Raw genomic sequence first — 23421 nt, 5'->3', positions numbered from 1 at the left:
AGCAACAAGACACCTCAAGCAGAAGTGCTGTTGATCAGGAACGTGGTGGCAAGAGACAGAGCAAAGACAGTCACTGAAGACACTGGTAAGCACATTTTATGGATGTCAGGGATCAGACATGTCACTGATCAGAGGCATTGATAAAATATTGGTGATAGTTGTTAGTAATCAGATGTCTATGGTCACAGGCTCTGGAGATCAGAGACATCATTGATCAGGAATATCAGTCCTGATGGCTGTCCCCAGGGACCAACATCACTGATTAAAAATGACAACAGTCAGAATTCCCATCGTGGTGCAGTGGAAAGAAATCTGACTAGCCTCTTCGAGGATGCAGGTTCAATCCCTGGCCCCACTCAGTGGGTTAAGGATGCAGCATTGCCATGAGCTGTGGTGTAGGTCGCAGGGCGGCTCAGATCTGGCGTTACTGTGGATGTAGTGTAGGCTGGCAGCTGTAGCTCCAATTAGCCCCCTAGCTTGGTAACCTCCATATGCCAAGGGTACAGCCCTAAAAAGACCAAATGAAAAAATAAAAAAAAGAAAAAAGAAAAGACAGCAGTCAATGACATCAGTGATCAGGTTTGGCAATGAACAGGAATCCTGGTGACCAGATAACTCAAGACACAAGAGCTGATCGACACCTGGGATGAAGAGGATAGGCACCAGAGGTGGGACCAGTCCTTGCTGGGCTCTAAGTGAGCCCCACTGAGCCTTTAGGAAAAGGATTGGCATGTGAACTAAGGGCTGAAGAAACCACAGCCTGCCTGAGCTTCCCCGGCCTCCACCCAACACCAGGACCCCTGGTTAGGTGATAATGAAGAAACTGAGATGGGAGCAATTCAGGGGAGAAGGGTCCAGTTCTCAGACCCTGCCAGACCGGGCCCTGACCTCTATTCCACGAGCCCTCTGTCCACATGACTCATGTGACTGGTCTCCGCACCCAGGACTCAGCAGCCCCAGGAGCCCACAAGACAGGCCAGAGGCATTCACAAAAAGTATTTTATTATTCTTAACAGTATTCACTTTAAAGGAATAGGAAGATAGCATACAATTTTTACAGACAATATATAAATGTTGTACATAATTAACAATAACTTAGTTCACTAATCCAAAATAAAACAAGCCAAATGAAACATAAAACCAGAAAATACTGCCGATTCTTTTTCTTATGCGGATACTAGTACAAAATAAGTTACTTCTGGCTGTGGTGCCCCCGCAGCGATCGCCTGCCCGTATTGCACTTGGACTACAGCACAATCCTCTTCCCAGCCGGGCCTCGCCAGCTGCCGCACCCTGCCACCGCCGCATACAGAATCTAAGCTCAGACACAGTTATGTACAGCTGTACCTTGGGGAGGATCCAGACAGCCACAGCAGAGCAGAGCAGAACCGAGGCATCTCCCAAGACCCCAGCAGGGTCATGGCCTCTCCTTCCGTCCCAGCTCTGTCCCAACCCCTGCTCCTGCCTTCCTTCGCCACCTGCCAGATAAGTCCCTGGAAGCCAAGAGCAGCCAAGGTCCCACCCCACTCCTGCTCCCCATCCTAGGGCTGTGGGATCCAAGAACTTTTCCAAAAATAATTGAGAAGCTACAGCCTTGGTTTGTAGGTTTTATTCCTTCCCATAGCGAGGGCTTTTGTGGCAACGTACAATTGACTGGACCCAAGAAGTTTAAAAATAAAACAACTCATCAGCGAGTTAAGCTTATGCAGTTTTTTTTTTTTTTAATATATTTTTTCTTTTGTCTCGGAGTTGGAGAGGAGGGGGTTGAGAAGTTAGCAGAAAAAAAGATGTATGTACAGGGGTCCACTGGCAGAGGAGGCAGGCTATGGCTCAGGCCCGTTAAGGGGACGTGGGTCACACCAGCTTCAGCCTCAGAGCCAGAGGAGCGATCTGGGAGACGTTTCCCCTCTCAAGAAAATGTTTCCTTCCTGTGACCCAGCCCTGGCCTGGGAATCTGCGCAGGACCGCCCGTGATTGTCTCTGGCCTCCAGGGCCCGGCCGCCAGGGCCTGCACTGGCTCAGCCTCCCCGGCTGGGGCCCCTCTGGCTTGGCTCAGCCCAACCTGGGTCCAGCTGCTTCAGAGAGGGAGCCAGAGGAAAGCATGTGGGTTGAGGGCTCTGGAGACCTGCCCCCAGAGCCTGGCAGGCGGGCCAGCCAAGTGGCCCTTGGCTCTGAGGAAGACCAGAGAGCTCAGGGCAGCCCATGCCTCCTGAGTCTCCCAGGCCTTGTTAGAAACAAGAGCAAAATAAATTACGTTTGCCTACTCCTTCTTCTAAAAATGGTTTCCTCCTTTTGTCCCTTGCCCCCTCCTTTCATCTTCATAAAGTTGTCCTTTCTGCTCTCCAAACAGGTGTCCATGCAGGAAACCCCACCTGGTGGCAGCCAGGCTGAAGCGGCCTCCCAGCCTCCGGTGAATCTTCACAGTGACGGCCAATGGAGTGGAGCGCCCACAGGTGAGGCAGCGTGGGGCTCCGGCTGCACTGGCAGGGGTGCGTCAGTCTCCAGGGAAGGACGGGCAGCTAAGGGTCTGGTCCTCCTATCCTGGGGGCGCCTTCCTCGGCGGCATCTGACTGTCGGTTGGTGTGGGCAGTCCCTAGCCCATGGCGGTCACCATGCTGGACGGGTGGGGGTGACCAAAGGAGAGGCTGGAGGAGGGGTGGATGGGCGTCGGCGTGGGCAAGATGTGTCCCGAGTGGCTGAAGGGCGGCAGGTGCCCCACGGGTGCCATGTGTCCGGCCAGGGCAGCCGCGCTGAAGGGGGAGGCCTTTTCCTGCATGCACTTGGACAGCTCCTCGAAGCACTCAGCACCCTTCTTGTTCTTCTTGGACTTGTTGGACATCTTCCGGTTCCGAGTCTGGATGCCTTCCTTCTTCATGGTCAGTGGCCTGTTCACCTGGGGGCAACCACAGAACTTTCAGGGGGTGGTGGTCCCTTCCCAGAGCAAGACCCCCACCCCCAGCTTGGGCAGGGGGCCCCACTTCCACCCACCACAGTCTCCTGGCCAGCACTACTGCCATTTCAAGAAGGGCGCCTTTCACTGGGTGGGACTGACCCGCAGCCTGCAGGGCATTCAGCCCACCAAGTGCCAGCACTGCCCCCATCAACCCAACCAAAGGCCACCCCACGGCAGACTTTCCTCTCAGGCAGATACCACTCTCCTCAACCCGCTGGCCCCTGCGGTGGGGGACATCCTCCCCACCAGCGTGAACCTCTTATGGGCAGCCCTTCTGGTGCTCAGGGCGGCTTCCCAAGCCAAGCCACGCTGGAGATTGAGGCTGAGGCCTCTCCTGGCAGCACAAAGCACAACGGCCCCCAGGGAGGGGTGGGGCGGGCTGGGCGGGGACTCACATTGTGCAGCTTGTAGTAGAGGCCACAGGCGTTGCAGACAGGGTCCCCGTTGGCGTTTCGGCGCCATAAGGTGGTGGTTGTCGTCTGACAATTTGCACAACAGGTGCCTGCTCTCCTGGCGGCCGACTGGGAGGGGAGGGCAGCGTCAGCAGGCTGGACTCCCACGCCCTCCTCCACCTCCCTCTGACCCTCACTCCACCCCCACCCCGGCCCCCACCAACTTAGCCCAGGAGCAGTAAATGTCACAGGGGAATCAAGGCATCTCCGAGCTAAGAATTTTAGAATCTGAGACCTAAGCCACCGCAGGACTTGAGACTCCAGAACTCTCCGAAGCCTAATCTCAGATCAAGGGGGTTGCAAGAGCTGGAAGGAGCAAGTAACCACCTCCCCCACTGCCCAACAGTGGACCATGGACGGTTGGAGACGGGAAACTGAGGCCCTGAGAAGGGCTCTTTAGTTTAGAAGGTTGGCTGCTCCCCCTGGACACCCGGGTCAGGAGCTGCACTCCTACCAAATCCATAATCCTGGGCGTGTCCACAACCCTGAGGCCATAAGAGCAGGGACCCCCCCAGGGTAGGACATGGAGTGCGCAGGAGTCCAGGGCAGCACCCCCTCATACTCACACGGGAACCTCTATTCGTGTGGCTGTTTAAATTGAACTACTATTTAATAAAATTAGAAATGCAGTTTCTTCAGTTGCACCAGCCACATTTCAAGGGATTACTAGTTACAACATGGGCTAGAGGCTACGGTCATGGATCCTGAAACTGGATGAGAAAATGTCCATCACCACAGGCTTATGGGATAATACCGGACTACCGGCCAGCACCCTGGACCCCAATCCTGAGAGTTCTCCCCCAGTCCTGAGAGTTCTCACTGCCCCCAGTCCCTCAAGGAAGGCTGGGCAGAGGTGACCTGGCATGTCTGGTTTCTTGAGGAGAGGCGAGTCTTTCCTCAAGAAAGCAGACTCCCTCTGCCGGGGCCACCTCGCTTCCCAGGGAACCACAGGCAGGGGGGAGGGGGGTTTGGGGGGGGGTGCTGCTGGGCAGGGGCCGAGCCCAGGCGAGAGGGGCTGCCGGCCTGCAGCCATGGGGGTGGGGGCGGGGAGGGGGGAGGGTGAGTAAGCAGCCTGAAGCTGGAATTCTGACTCAGGGGCCAACCCCGCATCCTCCGCCCGGGCCCTCACCCCGCCCTCGCTCCAGGAAAAAAAAGGGGCCCCGAAGCGGCAAGCGATTTAAGCCTCATAAATCACTTCGCCCTGAAAAAATATATTTATTATTCTTAGCATTTTACGCATTATTTGCAGAGTGGAGAGTATTAGAAATTTCAAAACAGCCCAGCGAGAGGCAGGACTGAGCCGAGGAGAGACTCTAAAAACTCGCGGAGTCCGGAAACAGATACACGAAGTTTCCTTATCTTCAGGCTGCAGATGTCCGGATAGGAAACTCCGGCAGGAGATCCGAAAGGGCATTTTTTTTAAATCACTCAAATGAAAATACACAGTATAGGTGACTCCATGGAAAAATCATAAAGGGCAGGTTTTTTTGGTGGTTGGTGTGAGTGTGTGTTTTATTTAAATAAGCCTGGGGAGACTGTGTGGGGCAGCCAGGGAGAGCAGCCCTGGGCTACGAGGAAAATTACTTCATGGCCCTATTTTTAAAAGGAGTTAAACAGAGGCCAGGGGACGACGGGAGTTGGGCCCTCGGACGCTCAGCTTTAGGGATCCGTAAAGGGTACCCGGCAGGCTGCAGAGGAAATCTGGCCCGAAAAAAAATCTAGCCAAAAAGAAGGGCAACCCCAGACATTCAAGTGATTTTAATGATAAAAGATTTCAAGGGACAAAGCCTCTGCATTTGAAGGTTAAGGCTGGGGCCAAGGTTGCCACCTCCCTCCCAGCGCCAGCGGCCTGCTGCCCGCTCCTACCAGTCTCCGCTTGGGCTTGATGAGTGGCCGGTTCTGCCCGTTCATCTTGTGGTACAGCCCGCAGGCGTTGCACAGGTAGTGGCCGGTCCCGTCTCGGCGCCAGAGAGGGGTGGCTGTGGCCCCACAGTTGACACACTCCCGGCCTTCTGCAAGGGGACAGGGAGAAACACCGGGCCTGCTCAACTGACAAGGTCACGGAGGGAGCCGGCGGGCTGCAACAATCTAGCCGCCAGTCCACCTGGCCAGGCTGCTTGGGGGTAACTTTGAGTTACAGCCAGACAGGAGGAGGGATGTGGAGGGTGGTTTAAGGCCAGACCTCCCTCTTCCAAATCCTCTCTGGAAGGAAGGGAAATGCGGCAGGAGAGAGGAGTGGGGCCAGGGCCCCAGGGATTCACAAGGAAGGGTATTTACAGCAAACTTCGATGATGGTAGGTGGCAGGAGCAGGAGTCACCAGCTCGAGCTGGCTGGGCTGGGAGGACTCGGCCCCCTTCCTAGTCCCTCTCTTCCTTTGTCCCTGTCCTTTCTCCCTGGCAGCGTCTGCATCTCCAAGTCACTGCCCCTTGCCCGGTCTTGCTGCTCTCCGTCGGTCCATGGTTACTTCCTTCTTTCTCCCCAACCTCCCCACCTTCTGCTGAGGCCCTGGACTGGGATCGAAGTTGCTGTTCTTTAAAATAAAATAAATAATAAGCCCTTTCGTTTTTAAGTTAAGTAGACTAAATGACCTTGGTCTGTTGCTGGCAGTGGTTTTTTGTTTTGTTGTTGTTACAAAACTATCTGGAATTCAAATAGAATGTAAAACAAATTTGGGAGAAAGGACTAATTAAAGGCAAGCGAGATGATCAGAGCAGAACAGGGCTTCGAGGTGGGACCGAAGTGAAGTGGGCGCTGAGTGGTGGCGACACAGTGGAGCCACACAGCTGCCTTAGCATAGGCTACCCGGGACATTTCTCCGTATTTAGCTTAAACTTAAACTCTCAATCCATACGGGGAAGAAAACATGGTTTCTGGACTCAGGAATAAATGTTTTTTAAAATCTTTCTTTTCCCCGTCTTAAAGGAACTGGAACAAGACATGGACACCAGGAGCCCCAGGCCAGCCACAGCGTCTGCTCTGCGGCCAGATTCTTGGACAAACCCAGCCTGGCCCAGCCAGTTCCTGCAGCAAAGGGGCAGGGGCCCCTACGGCCCCATCTCCTCATGCCAGCCCTCAGGTAGGGAGAGCGAAGGACACGCCGGGAGGCAGGGAGCAGGAGCAGGTCCTGGGAATTTTGCCTTGGGGGAAAATCTCCCAATAAGATTGGGAGCCATCGAAATCCCAAGATTGAACTGATAGAGTTGGAGATCCAGATTCCTTAATGGTCTGGAGCCACTGGAGTGCACCCACAGCACGCACACACTCTCACAAACACGTACACACACGTACACACCGCCTCACTGCTCGCACCTGCATATTGCATTCTCTCACACGCTAAGTCATGAGGCTGTGTGAATTTTCACTTAAGACTTGGAGGGGAAAGGGGAACTCCTGCTCTGTGTTCTGGTGGGTAATGGCCAACCTGGGAGGGGAGCCTGAGGAGTGGGGGAGGGAAATAAACTCTGGGGCCACCAGGAACACTTAAGAAAAGGGCAAAAGTTTTAGTGTAACTTCTCCCCCATTCTGAGGTCTCAAACACCATTGGGGACTACTAGAGAGGAACCTCAACCATCCCCAGATCTGGGAAACTAACACTGCCCCATTTCCCATACCACAGCCCCCTCTCCCAAAGCACAAACCATCCCCACTTCCACCAGGTCCCCTGCACCTGCCTTTACCTGAGCAGGAGCGCGCCTTGCTCCGCTGCTTAGGGGTGAAGCTGGAGGCAGGGCCACCCAGGAAGCCTCCGGGGTGGAAGAGCCCGCTGCTGTAGTCATGGGCGGCAGCTGGCACATAGGAGGGGTAGGTCGGGATAGGGTGGTGCGTGGCAGGCTGGGTGCCCATGGCAGCCAGACCTGGGCGCAAGGGACTGCCGCTTTCCATCTTCATGCTCTCAGTCAGTGACACCTGGTACTTGACGCCGTCCTTGTCCTCCCCCCGGGCTGCACTACCCCCTGCAGAGGACGAGGCTGGGGAGGCAGCCCCGGTGGTGCTGGGGTCAGGAGATACTTCCTTGGGTGGTGTAGGTGGGAAGCCGAAGAGGTGGGAGCCAGAGTGGGCTGCGGTGGGGGTGAGGGAGGCCACAGAGCTGCCACTGCCTCCCCCGCCCCCACCCCCTGCCCCTGGGTACACGGAGAGGGGGCCTCCAGGGCCTCCAGCAGCTGAAGGGTGCAGTGGCGTCTTGGAGAAGGGGTTGACGGTCCAGGGGTTGTGATGGTGTGCTGCAGCAGCCGAGAGGGCTGCTTTACCCCCATCCAGCCAGGGCAGCCCTGGGCTGTGCAACAAGTGTGGGCGGCACATCTGGCCTCCGGTCAGGCGGGCTGCGGGGGGCAGGGAGAGGGGTCAGGGTGTGTGCAGGCTGGGCCCAGCCCGACCCAGCTACCCAGGGCCACAACTCACAACAACCAAGTAACCCCTTCCCAAAGAAAACCAGAAACACAACACCCCAACCGGCAATAATCAGGAATGTCAGTCCAGAGCTGAAGGACAAGTGGCACAGAAGGACCCCCCTGGACAAGGCCTGGAGGGGACTTCAATAGGCCAGCTGGAAATGGGCAGAAACCCTACGGAGCCCAGACCCTCCCAAGAGGCCGATGCCCTCTCCTTTCCCGCCTTGATTTCTCAGCTCCTCCAATTCCTGCAGATCCCACATCCGGGAAGTAGGCAGCCGGGCCCTCCTCCCCACCCGCTCCGGGAGCGAGAGCGCAGCGCCTGGGCTCCTAGTCACCCTGGGGCCCTGGGCTCACCGTGAGCGGGGCTGTAGGAGACACGCGCCCGCGCGTGGGCCGGGTTGGCGTAGTAGGGGTTGCCCTGCGAGTCCAGGTGGTTGAAGAAGACGTCCACCTCGTCGGGAGGCAGCAGCTGCGCGGGCTCCATGTAGTTGTGCGCCAGGCCCGGGTGGTGCGAGTCGGGGTGCTGCGCATTCAGCACGGCGGGGTGCGCCATCCAGCGCGGCTGCTCAGGCGCCACCTCCATCGCCGGCGGCGGAGGATCGGGATCTAGGCGGAGGCGGTGGCAGCGTCCCTGCGCGATGAAAGGGGCGTGAGGGGCGCCACCACGGCCCAACACCCCTAAAGTCCCGCCACGCGGCGTCGTGAGCGCGGCTGAGCCTCAGCCACGGACCAGTCCCGGGTGGGAGGAAAGCCCAAAGCTCAAAACGAAAGGAGGACAGGGGAGCCGATTGAGCCACGCACACATGGTGACCCGGCTCCCAGAACCACACACTTGTGCGCACGGGGTCACACGCAGGAACAAGCACTGACACCAGTGACCCAAACAAACGCACATAGAGTAGCACTTTACTCAGACACACCGCCACCACCATCCGCTCCGTCCCTGTACATAAACAGGCTAGAAGTTGAAGGCAGGCACCCACGCACCCATGGGTGGCACAAGATGCCAGCAACACGCGCAGAGCTACACTTGGCGCCGATACACAGACTGACCTCGCCCCTCCCCCCAAAAAACGCACGCAGCCCCCCCAGCCAAGAGAGAGCCACCCCGCGCAATCCCCGGCAACACAATCGGGACCTCTCACCCAGGCACACCAAAGCAGTCACCCTCAGCCGCCCCGGCCCAGGCCCCCGTAATGACCTCTCAGGACCCGGCGCGCCCAGGCCACCGGCCAGCTCTCGAACCCCAAACTTACGCAGCGGCAGCGCCGCAGGGAGGGGGGCGCGGCCTCAGAGTCGGCAGCACCTACGGGAGCCGGGGAGGGGACTGAGGGCTCAGGGACAGTGCGTCGGGCGGCTGGCGGGGCTCACAGGGTGTGAGCGGGGGGCAGCACGCGCCTCGGCCTCAGGCCCGCCCGGCTCCGGCCCCTCGGCATCCTCCGGCCGCCCTGGCGCCAGCTCGCGACTCCTGCACAGACATGAAGCGGGGGCCGCTCACGCCTAAGAAGCCGGCGCCAGCCAATCAGCGCCGCGCGCCGCCCAGCCTCCGCCCCCCATTGGCTGAGCCCGCAACTCCCGGTCCGCCGGACTCCAGGACTGACCCGCGAGCCTGCCCCCCTGCGCCTGCCGGCCCCCTCCCCGCGCCCTCCGGGCGGCCCCTACTGCCGACGCGCTCCCCTCCGGGACCAGCACCCCGCAGGCCAACCGCTGTTCCCCCTCTTGCGGACACTCCTGGTTCCTCTAACCTCTGGACTCTCTTCCCAGTAACTAACCTCTTACTGGACCTCCTCCCCGGGAGCCTAGGCTGCGCACCCTCTGGGTGTTTGAGGTCCTCTCCCCAGAACCCCAGACCTCCCACTCTCTCGGATCCCACCTCCTTTACCACTGAACGTGGCCACGGGAGTCCAACTACCTACCCGGACTGTTCCCTCCGCCAACTCTGGCGCTAGCCGGGTGAGGGATTGGGTTGGATAGCTGCAGGACAACAGGGGCGGTGAGGGGCAGAAATTATAGAGCCCCCGTGGGCACCTGGGCCTCGAACCAGAGGCCATTTAGGACTGCTTGACCTGGTGGAGGTGGCCTGGCTGGCGACTCTTGAGAGGGGGAGGGGGCGTCCCCTTCCCGGGCGTGGCCTTTCGCAGACCAACGGGCCGAACTGCCTGGGGCGAGGCCGTGGAGACCCGGACTGGCGCCAGCGCCGGCTCGAAGGAGACGCCTCCGGGCAGGAGGAGGCTTTTTTTTTTTTTTCCCCTCTCCTCTTGGGGTGGGGGGGAGTCCTTAAGGCGGCCCCTGGAGAGATGGAGATGGTGGTCTGAGAACTCCATTCCCTAAGTCACCTGGAACTGCTCTCCACAAGCCTCCAGCCCAGAGATCCAGCTCTGGGTGAAGTGGGCCGGCTGCACTAATCTCTTTGCTCTCTCCCATTGTACAGACGGAGGACACCGAGGCTCGAAGGGAGCCTTTAGCCCAGGAGGGGTGTTAGAAACAAAAAAATTTGGGGGCACTGAGACAGGTGCGGGGGTGGGGCGGTGACAGGGAGTAATCGACATCCTCCAGCCCTCTCCCCTCGGGTCCACTGCTCTCGGGATAGAAGCCCAGAGGGATCCTGGATGGGTCCGAAGCAGGAGGAAGGGCAGGGGTCCTGGCCACCCCAGGGACGGTGGGGGGAGGGGCAGCAGGATTGACAGTCGGTAATTGGGTAACTGGAGGCGGCTTCTCCGGCCGGGCAGCCCCGCCACCGCGACGCCGGGCCCCTGACGTCACCCGATTCGCCAGGAAATGAACTTTTTAATAATCCGAGGAGGGAGGAAAGCCCTCGGTCCCCTCAGCTCGGGGGGCACCCGGCCAGGCCCAGCTCCGCCTGCGCGCCCCGGTCACCCTCTCCCAAGGCCAGCTCTGGGCAGTGGCCGGGGTTGGGGGCCTCCTCCTGCCTCTGCGACCGGCTATCTGTTCGTCTGTCTGAGGCCCCGGCTCAGGTAAAGGCACGGGGCCGGGGACGCAGAGCCCCAGTCAGCTGGGAATCCGCGGGTCTCCGGCCCTTGGGGACTCGTTTGCCCTGGCCGCCCGCTGCGCCTCCCACCACGCTCCACTCCAGGGCGCGCGGGGCCCGGGTTTCTCGGAACTCCGCTCCTTGGGAGAAGAGGCCGGACGCCTGCCCGGTAAGGCGCAGCGGGGCCGGGAACCGGAGCTCGAGACCGAGGCGCCCGGCCTCGGCAGCTGGACTGGGCAGGTGAGCGGCCTCGGTGCCTCTTGGTTCGCGCTCCCCGAAACGCGTGCAGTCTGGCCCGGATCCGCTGTCTCTCCGTACGATCTGTCTCTCCTCCCCGCCTTTAGCTTACAATTCATCAACGCATAAAAGGCGGTCGCCACGAAGCCTCCAGCCTCTTTTGCCGCCGCGGAGCCCAGCAGGAGCTTCCCAAAGACAACGCGTCCCCAAGGACAATCCCCCGTGTCCGGCAAGTCTGTCCTGCTGGAGCCCAAACCCCAGGACTCAGCGCAGGAGGGCCCCCGACCCGCTGGCCGGCCGCGAGGCGGTGAGCGCCGGAGCCGAGCGGAAGCTTTCCGCCAGGCTGCGATCGGCGCCTCGGCTCGCAGGGAGGTGGCCGTTCCCAGCCCTTGGGAAAACAGGTAATTCGCCTTTTTCCACCAAAGGCGCGGTTCAAATTATCCCCCGTTCTGGGTGGGTCTTCAGTTTCATCACTGCGAACTGGGCTTCAAGCCCCTCCAGGGCAGCATCCTGGCCACTGCAGAGCTGGGGGTGACCCCTGCGGACCGGCCTCTGCCCAAACGGCAGCCCAGCGTTGTCCGCCAGCCTTGCGCAGCACGGAGCAGTGGGCAAGGATTTAATTACCCCGCTCGGCGGCTCAGAAAATCGCCGCGAAGAGGAGCTTAGCAGGGCAGTTAAGCAATGCTCCAGCAGGGGCCTCGGGAGATCCCGCACAAGTCTCCCTTCCCGCAGTCCCGGCCTCCAGTGAAAAAGGGAAAGGGGAGCCCTGCCAGGTCCCTTGGGCCCTGTGGTTGCCTTTCTGGAAAGGCAGGCAGGCAGGCAGGCGGCCTGACTGAGGCCTCCACAGTGACTGGAGCTCCTCCGTTGGACGCGGGACTGCCGCATGCTCCCACAGGAAGGAACCCGCCTGGGAGAAAAGCCGTGAGCCAGCCAGGCAATGTCCAGTAATTGGGGGGGGGGGGGAGGTCCGCACTGCTGAGAGTGTCTGTCAGACAGACTGACGGATGCTAACCAGGCACCTTGCCTTTGGGCGAGAGGAGACCCTCCGATCACTTCTGCTGGTGCAAACATCCGGGAAGGATCTGGGAAGCTCCCAGGATGGACTCGGGTGGGGTGGGCATCCTGGGGGCTGAGGAGAACGGATTTAATTCAGCTTCTGGACTCCAGGGCTCCAGAACACCTTCCGTGGGACACATTCCCTTTTTCGTTTTTTCCTTCGATCCCAAAGATTTTTGCGAACGCAGGCCACTGCCCTTTGGTCACACTGAGAAGCTGTCACTTTCCTTACATGGGAACAAGATTTTATGAAGAACTGGGGAAGGACAGCAGTGAAACTGAATTTTCTAGTGACCTTTCCAAGTAACTAGAGATTCCCTAATGGAGCGTGGGTCAGAGCCCCTGGAGTGCTTTTGCGGGAAGCTGGGGGCTTCAGAGATCTGAAGCCTGGTTCTAGAGATCCTCAAGGCCTAGGCCAGGCACTAAGCTGCCCAGGTCTTCCCCGTCCTGGGCCACCGGACCCTCCCCTCCCCTCCCCTCCCTGCCCTTTGTTTAAACTTCGCTCACCAGAGGCAGCCCCTGTGGGACCATAAGTTTGCCCTTTCTTTGTAACCTAATTCTTCTTGCCTTTTCCTATGAGCATCTAATTTGTCAGTGGTGGAGGAGTGTTCAAAGAAATCCGTTTGCTTAGGGGCTGCCTTGGATAGGGATATTTAATTTGCAAACCAGCGACCTCCCTGTCCCACATTAGCAATGTGCCTTGAGGGGGTACTGAGGAGGAAGTGGGGGCAGCTTTAGCCAGTGGGGTTCAGAAGTCCCCTGTAAGGCAAGGCCTCCTAGCTTCTCAGGCCTCAGCCATCCTCCAGACGGGTTTCCCACTGAGGGGACCAGGGATCCAACAGCCCCTCCTGCTCTTTCAGGATCATTTCCAGCCCCCCAAAACTGAAGTCTCCCTCTCCTCTGGCCTCTATGCTAATTCTCCCACTCTATCCATTTTCTGGGCCTTTTTGAATTGTAAAGACCGGGACCCAACGTCCTAGTCGTGTGGGTGTCCTGGGTCCAGGCGCCTCGGAGCTCCCGTATCTCCTTACCAGGTTCTAACCGCCACCGCCAAGCCCGACAGACAGGGGCCCTGCTGAGACCTGCAGACAATCCGGCTGCGTTTCACCCTCCTCCACGAACTGCCACGGTTTGCCCAGAAGCCCGCCGGCCCCGCGGCCCGGCAGCATGACAACTGGTAAATCGTTTCGTTAGACGCAATTTGTTTGCAATTTGTCATCCCGGCTGGGAAACGCTCTCCAGACGCCTGGGCAGCCGCAATGGCCCTACCTGCTTCTCCAATCTTGCCTACTCACGAAGGAAGCCCAGCCTGAGGTGCCTGCGTAGACCCAGAGCTTTCTGCCAGATGTCCCGAGAGAGACGTGGCTTTTTCCAAAACAACGAATTTCCTTCCGTGTTTTCCGGGAAAGGAGCGGTCGCTACATCCGGGGGCCCTGAACGTCAGACCTTTTCCCTCACAGTTGGGGCAACCTGGAGTTCAAGCCTGGCCGCCGCCAAAGGATTCTAAATGCCCTGGGTCCAGACAGACCCAGACCGCCGCCGTCGGCGCCTCCCGGCGGCGATCCCCGCGCCCGCGACGGCTCCATTCTTATTGAAATCCCACTAAAAGGATTCCGACTCTGGGGCAGGGGGGAGACTTCCAGACCTTGTGCTCTCCCCCACCCGCACCCCAGTCACACAGGATAAAGGGCGGCGGGGCGCGGCGCGCGGGGGCGCACGCAGGAGCGCGCCGGGTTAAGCCGCGCAAAGCCGGCGCACGGGACCAGCCGGCAGGTGCAGCCGCCGATCGGCGGCCCGGCTCGGGCGCATCGCCGCCGAGGCCCGAAGGTGGGGGGCGGCCGAGACAAAGGGCCCAGCTCTGGGGCTGGGAGGCGGCGGCGGGGCGGGGGGAGCTTTGCGTCTCTTGAAATAACCGTGGCTCGCGGCCTGTGGCTCCGTCCGAGAAATGGGAAGGCGGGAGGCTCGAGGCGGGCCTGTGGTCCCCAATTCCCCAAACACTCCCTCTGACCTGGGGTTCCAGCCGCCGGTAGGGCCAGGGCGAGCCCTAAAGGCCGCATGTCAGGGACCACTGTTCCAGGCGCACCGCGTGACTAGGGAGCCAGGTGGACCGGCCTGGGAGCTGGAAAGGCCCTGGCGAGGCGGAGAAGGGGCGACTTACCGAGCGAGTTGCAGCGGGCGGCGCCCCCGGGCGGACTGAGCTGGGGCGGAGCGGGGAGTACAGCGAGATGCCTGGCGAGAGGGACCCACAGGACCCCGCGCGGGTTGACGGCGTTCACCAGCAGGGCCCGGGAGGCACGCCGAGCGGCCTCATGGTGGTCAGAGTGCCGCTTTTGTTCGCCGGGTGGACAACGGGGGCTGACTGGGGTGGGGGCGATGGCAGCCAGGAGATAGAGACTTCAGCGGCAAGTCGGGCGGCAGCGTTTGGCCCTGCCACCTCCCTCCTGCTGCCTCTCCCTCCCCTCCGGCTGCAGCGGCTCTGCTTTTATTTCGACAGCACTTTGAGGGGGCGGGAGCGCCGCAGGGGGGCAGGAGGGTGCCCGGGGCTCTGCGCCCGGTCTCCCTAGTCCAGCCGCCGGGCGGCGGGCCGAGGGCCGGTAGGAACTCTGGGCGCACACACCCTACTCGCCTCTACACACGCATCCCTGCTGTTAGGGATGCGCGCTCAGAATGCCCGGGCGTCTCTCCGGAGACTCTCTCCCTGAGGACCTCGAGAGCCGTGGGCACACACGCTCACACACAAACGCCCGCCCCTCTTCTACTAACCTGCCTGCGGGAGTGCTCACACAGCCGCACACATATCTGTGTACACACATCAGCACTACAGCTGTGGCCGTGTGGGCATCCTCTGGAGTTCTGGGTCACACAAACATACCTGCACACACTCAAAGGTAGCCTGACCCTCTGGCGCACGCCCATACAAACACACACACATACAGCTCCCCAATTTACAGGCTGATTTGGCTAGTGTAGACAAAGCCCCCTTCCTTCCCCACCCAAGCTCCCCAACTCAAGAGTATACCAGAGCACTTGAAAAGTGGAGTTTGAGGTATCTCTCCGCCCGCCCCAAAGGAACACTCATGTGGGAGGGAAGAAGGGAGTGAAGGGCTTGTCCTTGGAAGGCTGGGTGGAGGAACTGGGGTATGGGAGTCTTCACCCCAAGAAACTTCTGGTTTGGGGAGCTAGGGAAGTCCTTGAACTTCCAAAATTCCTACCGGGAGATTCGGTTCAACCTGGCAGCTGGAGTCCCATTCCACTTGCCCAGGGAGTGAGAGTGCCTTGGGGACCTTGGGCCCAAACAGAAAGTTCTTAGGGGCTCAGGTGCACTCAGAGAGGAGGTGCATTGGTCTGCCAGCTCTGTGGGCACCTGCTGCTTGTGGGTCTGTCTTTGAAGCTGGTGGTGACTGCTGCCTGTTCACAGACTGTGCTGAGTGCCGGTGTGTGTCTGTGCATCTGTGGGCACATGGGAGGTCTGCAAACTAAGTCTGTTAGCATGTCCATTTCTTCTTATGAGTTCCCGAAATTTGTGCATCGTGTGTGTGATGGTTTCAGAATATATCTGTGGAAGTGGATGTGTGCCCCTGTGGCTGTGCATCTGTGAGATCATTGTGTCCACAAATCCTATGATGGGAAGTGGGTATTTCCAAGTGTTTGGCTATAAATTGGTGTGTGACTCTGTGTGGGTCAGTAGTAGCATTTTGCTGGATATCCTGTGTCAATGAATTGGGGGGTTGTCTGCCTGTCTATCTGTAACGGGGGGAGGGTGTTGAGAGGGTATCTAAGGGTGTCTGCCTATCTGTGTGTAGCTCCGTGAACAAATTGATGCGTGTGGGATGTTTGTGTATCTGGGGCGTGGGCATCTGTGGATATGAATGTATCTTTGAATTATGTGTTTCTCTACCCAATGTTACTCTGTGTCTATGGTCTGTGTTGGAGCATGTCCCTGGGTGACACAGTACGTGTGTCTTCCCAGTTTGCCCGTCATCCACACCTTTCCTAACCATCAGGGCAGGCAGCCAGTGGAGCTCCGGGGTGCCATTTGTGAGGGCACTTTCTGTCTGTCTGTGGGAGGGGGAGATGAGCTGATAAGGCTTATCTGCCTAAGCCAGCGCCATGCTGAATAACTGCTCTAATGAGGTGGCCTCACTGGGACCATCCGCTCCCAAGGCCCCCAGTCTCCTGGGAGGGGGCAGGGGAGCCAATTCTGGGGCACAGGAGCACACCCCCAAAAGCCTAGCAGGGGCTGTGTCTGTGGGGCCTTTCCTAGTTCTGCCCTGTTTCCTTGGAGAGAGGTTCCAGGTCTTACACTCCACACCCCACTCACCATCCTCCTGCTGGGGTGAGCTGGCCAGAGCCAGCTGGAGCCTTCCAGCCTCTGGTCAACAGTCAGGAAGACTTGAGAGGGCAGGAGATGTGGGGCCCTCTGGGGACAGTGGGGGTGGGGGGAGAGACATGGATATTCTATGATGGAAAGACCCAGAGAGATGGGTAAGGTGGAAGAGACAGGGAGAGGCAAGGGCAGACTTTATAAAGCAACAGCGATAGAAGGACAGGGGTTGGCGGTGGAGGGGTGGGCTGGGACGTTCAGGGACAGAGAAAAACAACTAAAAATTGGCAGAAAGGGTCAGGGAGATGGGAGCACAAGCAGTTAAAATGTTAACTAGAGAGAGTCAGGGACAGAGCCAAGAGAGATACAGAGAGGAGAAAGCAAGAAATGACAAAAATAAAGATGGGAAGAGAGAAGAGAATCCAGAGGGGCTCAAAGCCCTTGGTGGGGGGAGAGAGAGGGACACGAAAGATGTACCGGACAGACTGAAGCAGAGGGGCAACCAGGGGCTCCGCACCTCCCAGCGCCACGGGATCACGCAGGGCGGCGGGTCCGGCGGGCGCGAGCGCGGAGCCCGCGGGCCGGGCGGGGCACCGAGGCGCGGGCGGCGGCGGCGGGCAGGGGGGTCCGCGCGGGGCTATGCCGCTGTCCGGGGTAATTTTTCATCTCGGCCGGCTAATCTTTGTTCCCGGCGAAGATAATGAATAGCCAATCGTTATCTGCCCGGCTCCCGGAGGCTGCCCGAGAATGGGGTTGTACAGGGCTGGGAATTGTTTCCAAAGTGCCGCGGAATAAATGGTGTTCCTTATCTCTGCCTTCCAGATTATCGGAGCCCTTTCAGAGAGCGCACAACAAATGCGCCCGCCATCGAATGCATCATTTACCACCGCAGATCCGAGCGGTGATGGGCAGGCAGATAGCCGTCCGCGGGGGGCACTCGGGCGTCCGACCGCCTGCCTGCTGGGGGCACCCAAGTATGCGGCCCAGGGTGTGCCTGGCCTATTTGGATGGACAGGCGGGTGTGCCAGTGGATGAGCACTGAACAAGCAAGGGTGCAGTGCGTGGGGGCACGTCAAACAAGTGTGAGACAAGAGTGCCTGGGGATGGACCTGGTAAGGCTGTTTGGCCGTGCACAGAGGAAGGGGTGTTACACGTGAATGTAAGAAGGAGCAGGTGTCCAGGTCCATATGTCCAAGTATGGTGGCTGTGGTGCTGTGAGCACCTCCATGCGTCTGCCCTCCAAAGGCCATCTAGGAGTGCACACAGGAGGTGATGTTGCCTTCCACCAGGGCTGGTGTGTGTGTGCGTGACTTCAAGAATGAGTGTGTTACTCTCCTGAGTGTCCTGTGCCTGCAGGTGCTCGGGGCCACGAATCCTCATAGGCATGTCCATACATGCACCCCTGCGACTGCCAGAAGTGAGTGTGCACCCAGCATGTGCCTCAGGGTATGCATAGATTTACATGAGGGTGGCTGTGTCATTCTGTATCTATCTGCCCAGATGTGCTCTGGGCGAGGGGGAAAGAGGGGCAAGGGATCAGAGGCCTGTCTCTGTGCCTGCTTGTGCCTGGGTCCCCCTCTAGCTTGCAAAGAGACAGCCAGAGGAACAGAATGGTGTGTGCAGGTGTGATAAGACGCTGAGGTGGAAGGAGTGGGATGTGCTGCGTCACATGAGTGCTTGTGACCCAAACAGGGTGTGCGGGTGTGTAAGAAAGAGGGGTCTTCCGACGAGTTTGGCAACACCAAAGAATCCCAACCTAGCTCAGAGGGCACGAGTTCCCAGGGGCCCCAGAGCCTCCTCGCTCTAGACCTAAGGTAAGGGAGACCGAAGTCCCGAAGCCAGAGTGAGTCCCCGCGCGGTGAGTGACACGCACCGCCGACAAAGGCTGTGTATTTTTCCGGGCTTGTGCGTGTCTGCGCGCGCGCGCACGCGGGCGCGCGATGGTCCCCATGGCGACGCAGATAGCGCTGCAGCCATTTTCCCTATCTCTCGGGAGTCTATTATACCGCGGGATTAGCTCATCTCCAGGCAGGTCAAACCCAAAGTCACACAACCTGCGGCGCGGGCCCCGCCCCCCTCCCCAGCGCGGGCGGGATCTCAGCTCCGCGACGCCCCCGAGCGGCGGCCGGTGCGCAGGCGCAGAGCGCCACCTGGCGGCCTCGGGCCTCCGACTGGGGTCTCGCGGAGCCGGCCGCGGCCAGGGCAGGAGTCGCTTGGGCAGAAGTGGGCCGGTCCCTTCTCAGAGGAGCTGGGCTCTCCAGATAGGGGGCCTTGTTCTGACACTGCTGTGTCCCCAGGGCCAGGCTGTCACTCAGTAGATGTTCCGTAAGAGTTTGTTGAAAGGATGGATGGATCGGCAGTAAATTATAGATGCGGCAAATTGTCAATGGCCACGCAGCTTATTTGGCAGCGAGAAATCATTTCTTAAAACGTACTCTCTGAACTTAGAATAAAAGCCAACTTCCTTTGGAACATAAGTAATAGGACTTACTGACGCCTTAAGCCTGGTTTCCCCTTGTTGCAGCCACACTGGCCTCCTTTCCGTTCTTTGGGGCGGAATATTCCCACCCAGGGCCTCTATCCAAATGTCACCCGTCAGAGATCACAGTTGCCGTCCTCTGCCCCACTCTCTTCTGGACCACATAGTTCTTTTAGGGTGAGCCCTGAGACTCATGTAAAAGCATCTCCTCTTAGATTTGCTTGCCCCCCAGAGGAAGGGGCTTGCCTTGTTCTCAGCAGCAGACCAAGAACTGGGATCCTGTCTGACAGGTGGCCCACATGAGTCTCAACTCTGGGAATGGAAGAATGAGGGCAGGTCGGCGGGCAGGCACTGTAGCCTTATCATTTCTCTTTACTGTTATACCATCCTCAGCACCACTCATGCTTTGCTCACCCAGCCCTGGGTGTCTAGCTCCACCAACCTGCCGAAGCTGGTGAGTCTAGTGGGCCTGGGATTGAGGAGAGCATGACAAAGGCCCCTCATACTGTGCACCTGCTGAGCCTGTGAAGGGAGGGACATTAGCCCCTTTCGGAGGGAGCCTGGCCTCTCTGGGGAGGCCTGGGCCCTGCAAGACTTCACTCATAATACAAGATAATTATACCAGCGTTGGCGAGGCGGCAATGATTAATTGCTGTGCGTGGGCTCGGACAGCACAGTATCTAAAGCTGAGAGAAGGCCACAGCCAAATGGAGCTCGGCCTGTCCATCTTGGTGCTGGCAGGGGCTACTCAGGCCCCAGGCTAAGCCCCACCCCCCAGCAGGCTCTGAGAATGAGTTCCCTGCTCCCTCAGAAATGCTCAGGTTCCAGGGGCAGGTCTCCCCCAGCACACACCTGCCCCTTCTGGCTGGTGGCCTTAGGCACACTGCTTCCCTAACTCTAAGCCTCAAGTCTGCCTCTGCACACTCCCTCCGGGATGGTTATGAAAATTACTCATGAGCATATATTTAGGACTTTTGTAACCCATCCTTTGAAAACTGGCAGCCCAAGTCTCAGGGGCTCATGTACCAACTAATTGTTACCAATATTTTGAGTGGAGATTTTCACATAAATTAATTTCTAGCTTCTCTTGAAAAACTGGCTCCCCTGGGCCCACGTTCCCCATTTTTTTTTTCTTTTTGTCTTTTTTTAGGGCTGCACCAGCATCATATATGGAGGTTCCCAGGTTAGAGGTCTAATCGGAGCTGTAGCTGCTGGCCTACGCCAGAGCCACAGCAATGCCAGATCCAAGCCACATCTGCGACCTACACCACAGCTCATGGCAACGCCGGATCCTTAACCCACTGAGCAAGGCCAGGGATTGAACCCAAAACCTCATGGTTCTTAGTTGGATTTGTTTCTGCTGTGCCACATCGGGAACTCCTGGGCCCATAGTCTGCATGGTGATGTCATGCTGGAGATGTGTATCGCCAGCCTCTGGATACCAGGGTCCCCATCCACCCACTTCAGGCCCCTGGGTCAGGGATGTGTCCTTCACAGAAACACTAGGTGTGTTCACTCTGTGCAGGTAGCTCCCAGGGTGATGGAAGTGCAGGCACATCAAGAGAGTCTGTTCGTTCCAGTCTATGGGAATTAGGATCCCAGGGTGCTTATTTGAGGAAAGGCATGACCCTACTTGGGGAGCACAATATATAAAGAGTATCTGTGAATCAATAAGAAAAAAATACAATGACAAAGTGGGCAAAGGTATGACAAGAAAATTCATAAAAAAGGAAATAGAAATGACTCTTAATGAAAACATGCTTCGGAGTTTACATTGTGGCTCAGTGGTAATGAACCCAACTAGTATCCATCAGGATGCAGGTTGTATCCCTGGCCCCGCTCAGTGGGTTAAGGATCCAGCATTGCCGTGAGCAGTGGTGTAGGTCACAGACATGGCTTAGATCCTGTGTTGCTGTGGCTGTGGTGTAAGCCAGCAGCTGCAGCTCCTAGTCAACCCCTAACCTAGGAACTTCCATATGTCACAGGTGCAACCCTAAAAAGCAAAATAAAATACACTGAGAGATTTGAGATGAGAGAAATTGTTCTAAAATTAGATCGTAGTGATGGCTGTAATTCCATGAACTTACTAAAACTCGCTAAAATGTATACTTAAGTTAACTTTTTGGTGTGTAAATTATACCACAGTAAAGATGGTTTAAAATAAAATAAAAATTGCTTTGTTACCATTTCATACTTATTAGTATTAGCAAATGTCAAAACATTTAATTAGATATTATGTTCCTAAGTGGGTAGGGGAGTCAAGCTGGCAGGAGTGTCAGTTGATGCACTCTCAGGAAATGTTACACCATCAGATTTATAAATGCAGGAGTTCCTGTCATGGCTCAGTGGTTAACGAATCCGACTAGGAACCATGAGGTTGCAAGTTCGATCCCTGGCCTCACTCAGTGGGTTAAGGATCCAGCGTTGCCGTGAGCTTTGGTGTAGGTTATGGACGCAGCTCAGATCCCACGTTGCTGTGGCTCTGGCCTAGGCCGGCAGCTGCAGCTCTGATTAGACCCCTAGCCTGGGAACCTTCATATGCCATGGGAGCAGTCCCAAAAAATAGCAAAAAGACCAAAAATAAATAAATAAATAAATAAATAAAATAGAAATGCACATATGCTTTGAGCCAAGAACTCCATTTGCAGAACTTTATGATAGGCTTTTTTTTTTTTTTTTTTTGGCTGCCCAGCCGCACACGGAGCTCCCAGGCCAGGGATCAGATTCAAGCCACAGCCGTGAACTTAGCCACAGCTTTGGCCACACCAGATCCTTAACCCACTGTGCCGGGCCAGGGATCAAACCCATGTCCCAGCACTCCCAAGACGCTGCTGATCCTGTTTCTTGACAGTAGGAGCTCTTAGATAGGTTCTTATACTTGTGAAATTTATAGGGAAATTAATTGCAGCCTTATGGACTGTGGCATGATTGGAAACAAAAGATGCTCACGTGGAAGAGACTATCAAAAGTATTGTCATACAGCCAAAGAGTGGAATGTTATGCTGTTGTCAGAAAGAAAGGAGGGGAGAGAAGGAGGGAGGGAGAGAGGAAAAGAAGATGCTGTGGCTCTGGCATAGGCTGGCAGCTGTTGTGCCGATTTGACCCCTAGCCTGGGAACTTCCATATGCCATAGGTGCAGCCCTAAAAATACAAATAAATAAGTAAATGAATCATAAAATAAAGATAGAGATGAAGGGAATTTTGCCAAGGAGAGAAGTCAGAGGAGAAAATTCCATCCCTGGCTAAACCCAGGGAAAAAAGAATTCTCTGGCACTCTTGGCTGGAATGTAAATTGGTACAAGTATTTTGCAGAGTACGTTGGTTGTATCTAGCAAAGTTAAAGATACAAATGCACGTGACCTGGCCATTCTTCTTCAAGGCATTTGAGAAACCCTGACACGTGAGCAGAAGAGATGTGGGACAGGATATTCATGGGGCATTATTTGGTTTTTTTAATTAAAAAAAAATAACAAGAAACTCTGCATGCAAGCTAATGCCCATCTCGAGGGAACTGGATAAACCAAGACCAGGACCTCTTTCTAATGGGATACCATGCATCAGTGACCTTGTGTGGATGGATGTAAAAGCACAATGTTTCAGTCAAAGAAAGAACTGGCAGAATTTTTAAACACAAAGCAGGGCTGTATATTGTTTATGGAAATGAAGCATATGAAATAGAAGTATGGAGAGACACATGGGATTCAATCTTCTGGAAGATTTCAAAATAAGATTTGGAAGAGAGCAAGCCATGCCTCATTCTTGGATGGGAAAACTTAATACCATAAAAATGTCGGTTCTCCCATATTTTTTGCATAAATTTAAGTAATTCAAATTAGAATACCAACAGGGTGATTTCTAAACAAACTGGACAAAATGATCTCAAAGATTATGTGGCAGAATAAATGCCCAAGAATAACCAAGGAAAATTGGAAAATGGGCAATATGGGGGTTTTGCCTTACCAGAAATAAGAACATACTATAAAGCCACTGTAATCAAATCAATATGGTATTGGCAGAGGAATAGACAATGGAAAAGAATGAAGAATCCAAAAATAGATTCCAGTATACACGAGAACACAATATATGACAAAGGTAGTATTTCGGTTCAGTGGGAAAAGGGTAGAGTTTGAATTAAATGGTGCTGGCACAAGTGAGCATCCATCTGGAAAAAAATAAAATGGGACCCTGCTTATATATAGCCAAATACATTCCAGATGGATTAAAATTTTCTGTGTGAAAAATAAATGCCTAACTATCTTGCAAAAAAAAAATCTCAGAGGCTACATGTGAAACCTAAACAGAGGAAGTGCCAAGGTCTGATGGTAGAGGAGCTCAGACATATCTGAAAAAGGCAGAAGTTCCACATGGCTGGGAAGGGAGAGGCCCGGGGTGCCCAGAGCCGCCCAAAGCCTGGTCATGCCCATGGCCATCTTTAGGACTTTTGGCCACACCTCTTCACCTTCTGTATTTTTCATTCTCTTTAAATCAATGCATGTCTTTATAAATTAAAGTGGTTCTAAAGGATAATTTTATATTGCT

At 56.5% G+C, this 23421-nt stretch overlaps 1 protein-coding gene and 1 long non-coding RNA gene across 3 annotated transcripts; one reads left to right on the top strand and one right to left on the bottom strand.

Annotated features, from left to right (window-relative positions):
* Positions 1-981: 981 nt before the first annotated feature.
* GATA2 (GATA binding protein 2) lies at positions 982-14551 on the bottom strand. 2 transcript variants are annotated; one of them, XM_047782408.1, is made up of 6 exons: positions 14238-14551; positions 8152-8428; positions 7084-7725; positions 5272-5417; positions 3349-3474; positions 982-2893 (listed from the first exon to the last, which is right to left on the bottom strand). In XM_047782408.1, exons 2-6 carry the CDS (start codon positions 8378-8380, stop codon positions 2594-2596), a joined length of 1443 nt encoding a protein of 480 aa, XP_047638364.1. In that variant the 5' UTR covers positions 8381-8428; positions 14238-14551; the 3' UTR covers positions 982-2593. The 2 variants fall into 2 exon arrangements, with proteins under 2 accessions (XP_047638364.1, XP_047638354.1); XM_047782398.1 differs by lacking the exon at positions 14238-14551 and adding an exon at positions 9054-9289.
* On the top strand, positions 9471-18875 carry LOC125128239 (uncharacterized). The gene is made up of 3 exons (XR_007135184.1): positions 9471-11026; positions 11131-11424; positions 13114-18875. It is a non-coding gene; the product is annotated as an uncharacterized LOC125128239 (long non-coding RNA).
* Positions 18876-23421: the final 4546 nt, after the last annotated feature.

Source organism: Phacochoerus africanus, chromosome 1 (genome assembly GCF_016906955.1).
Source record: "Phacochoerus africanus isolate WHEZ1 chromosome 1, ROS_Pafr_v1, whole genome shotgun sequence".
In the NCBI taxonomy this organism is placed as follows: Eukaryota; Metazoa; Chordata; class Mammalia; order Artiodactyla; family Suidae; genus Phacochoerus; species Phacochoerus africanus.
The sequence above is the reverse complement of the archived record's forward strand: the minus strand, read 5'-3'. Positions and strand labels throughout refer to the sequence as shown.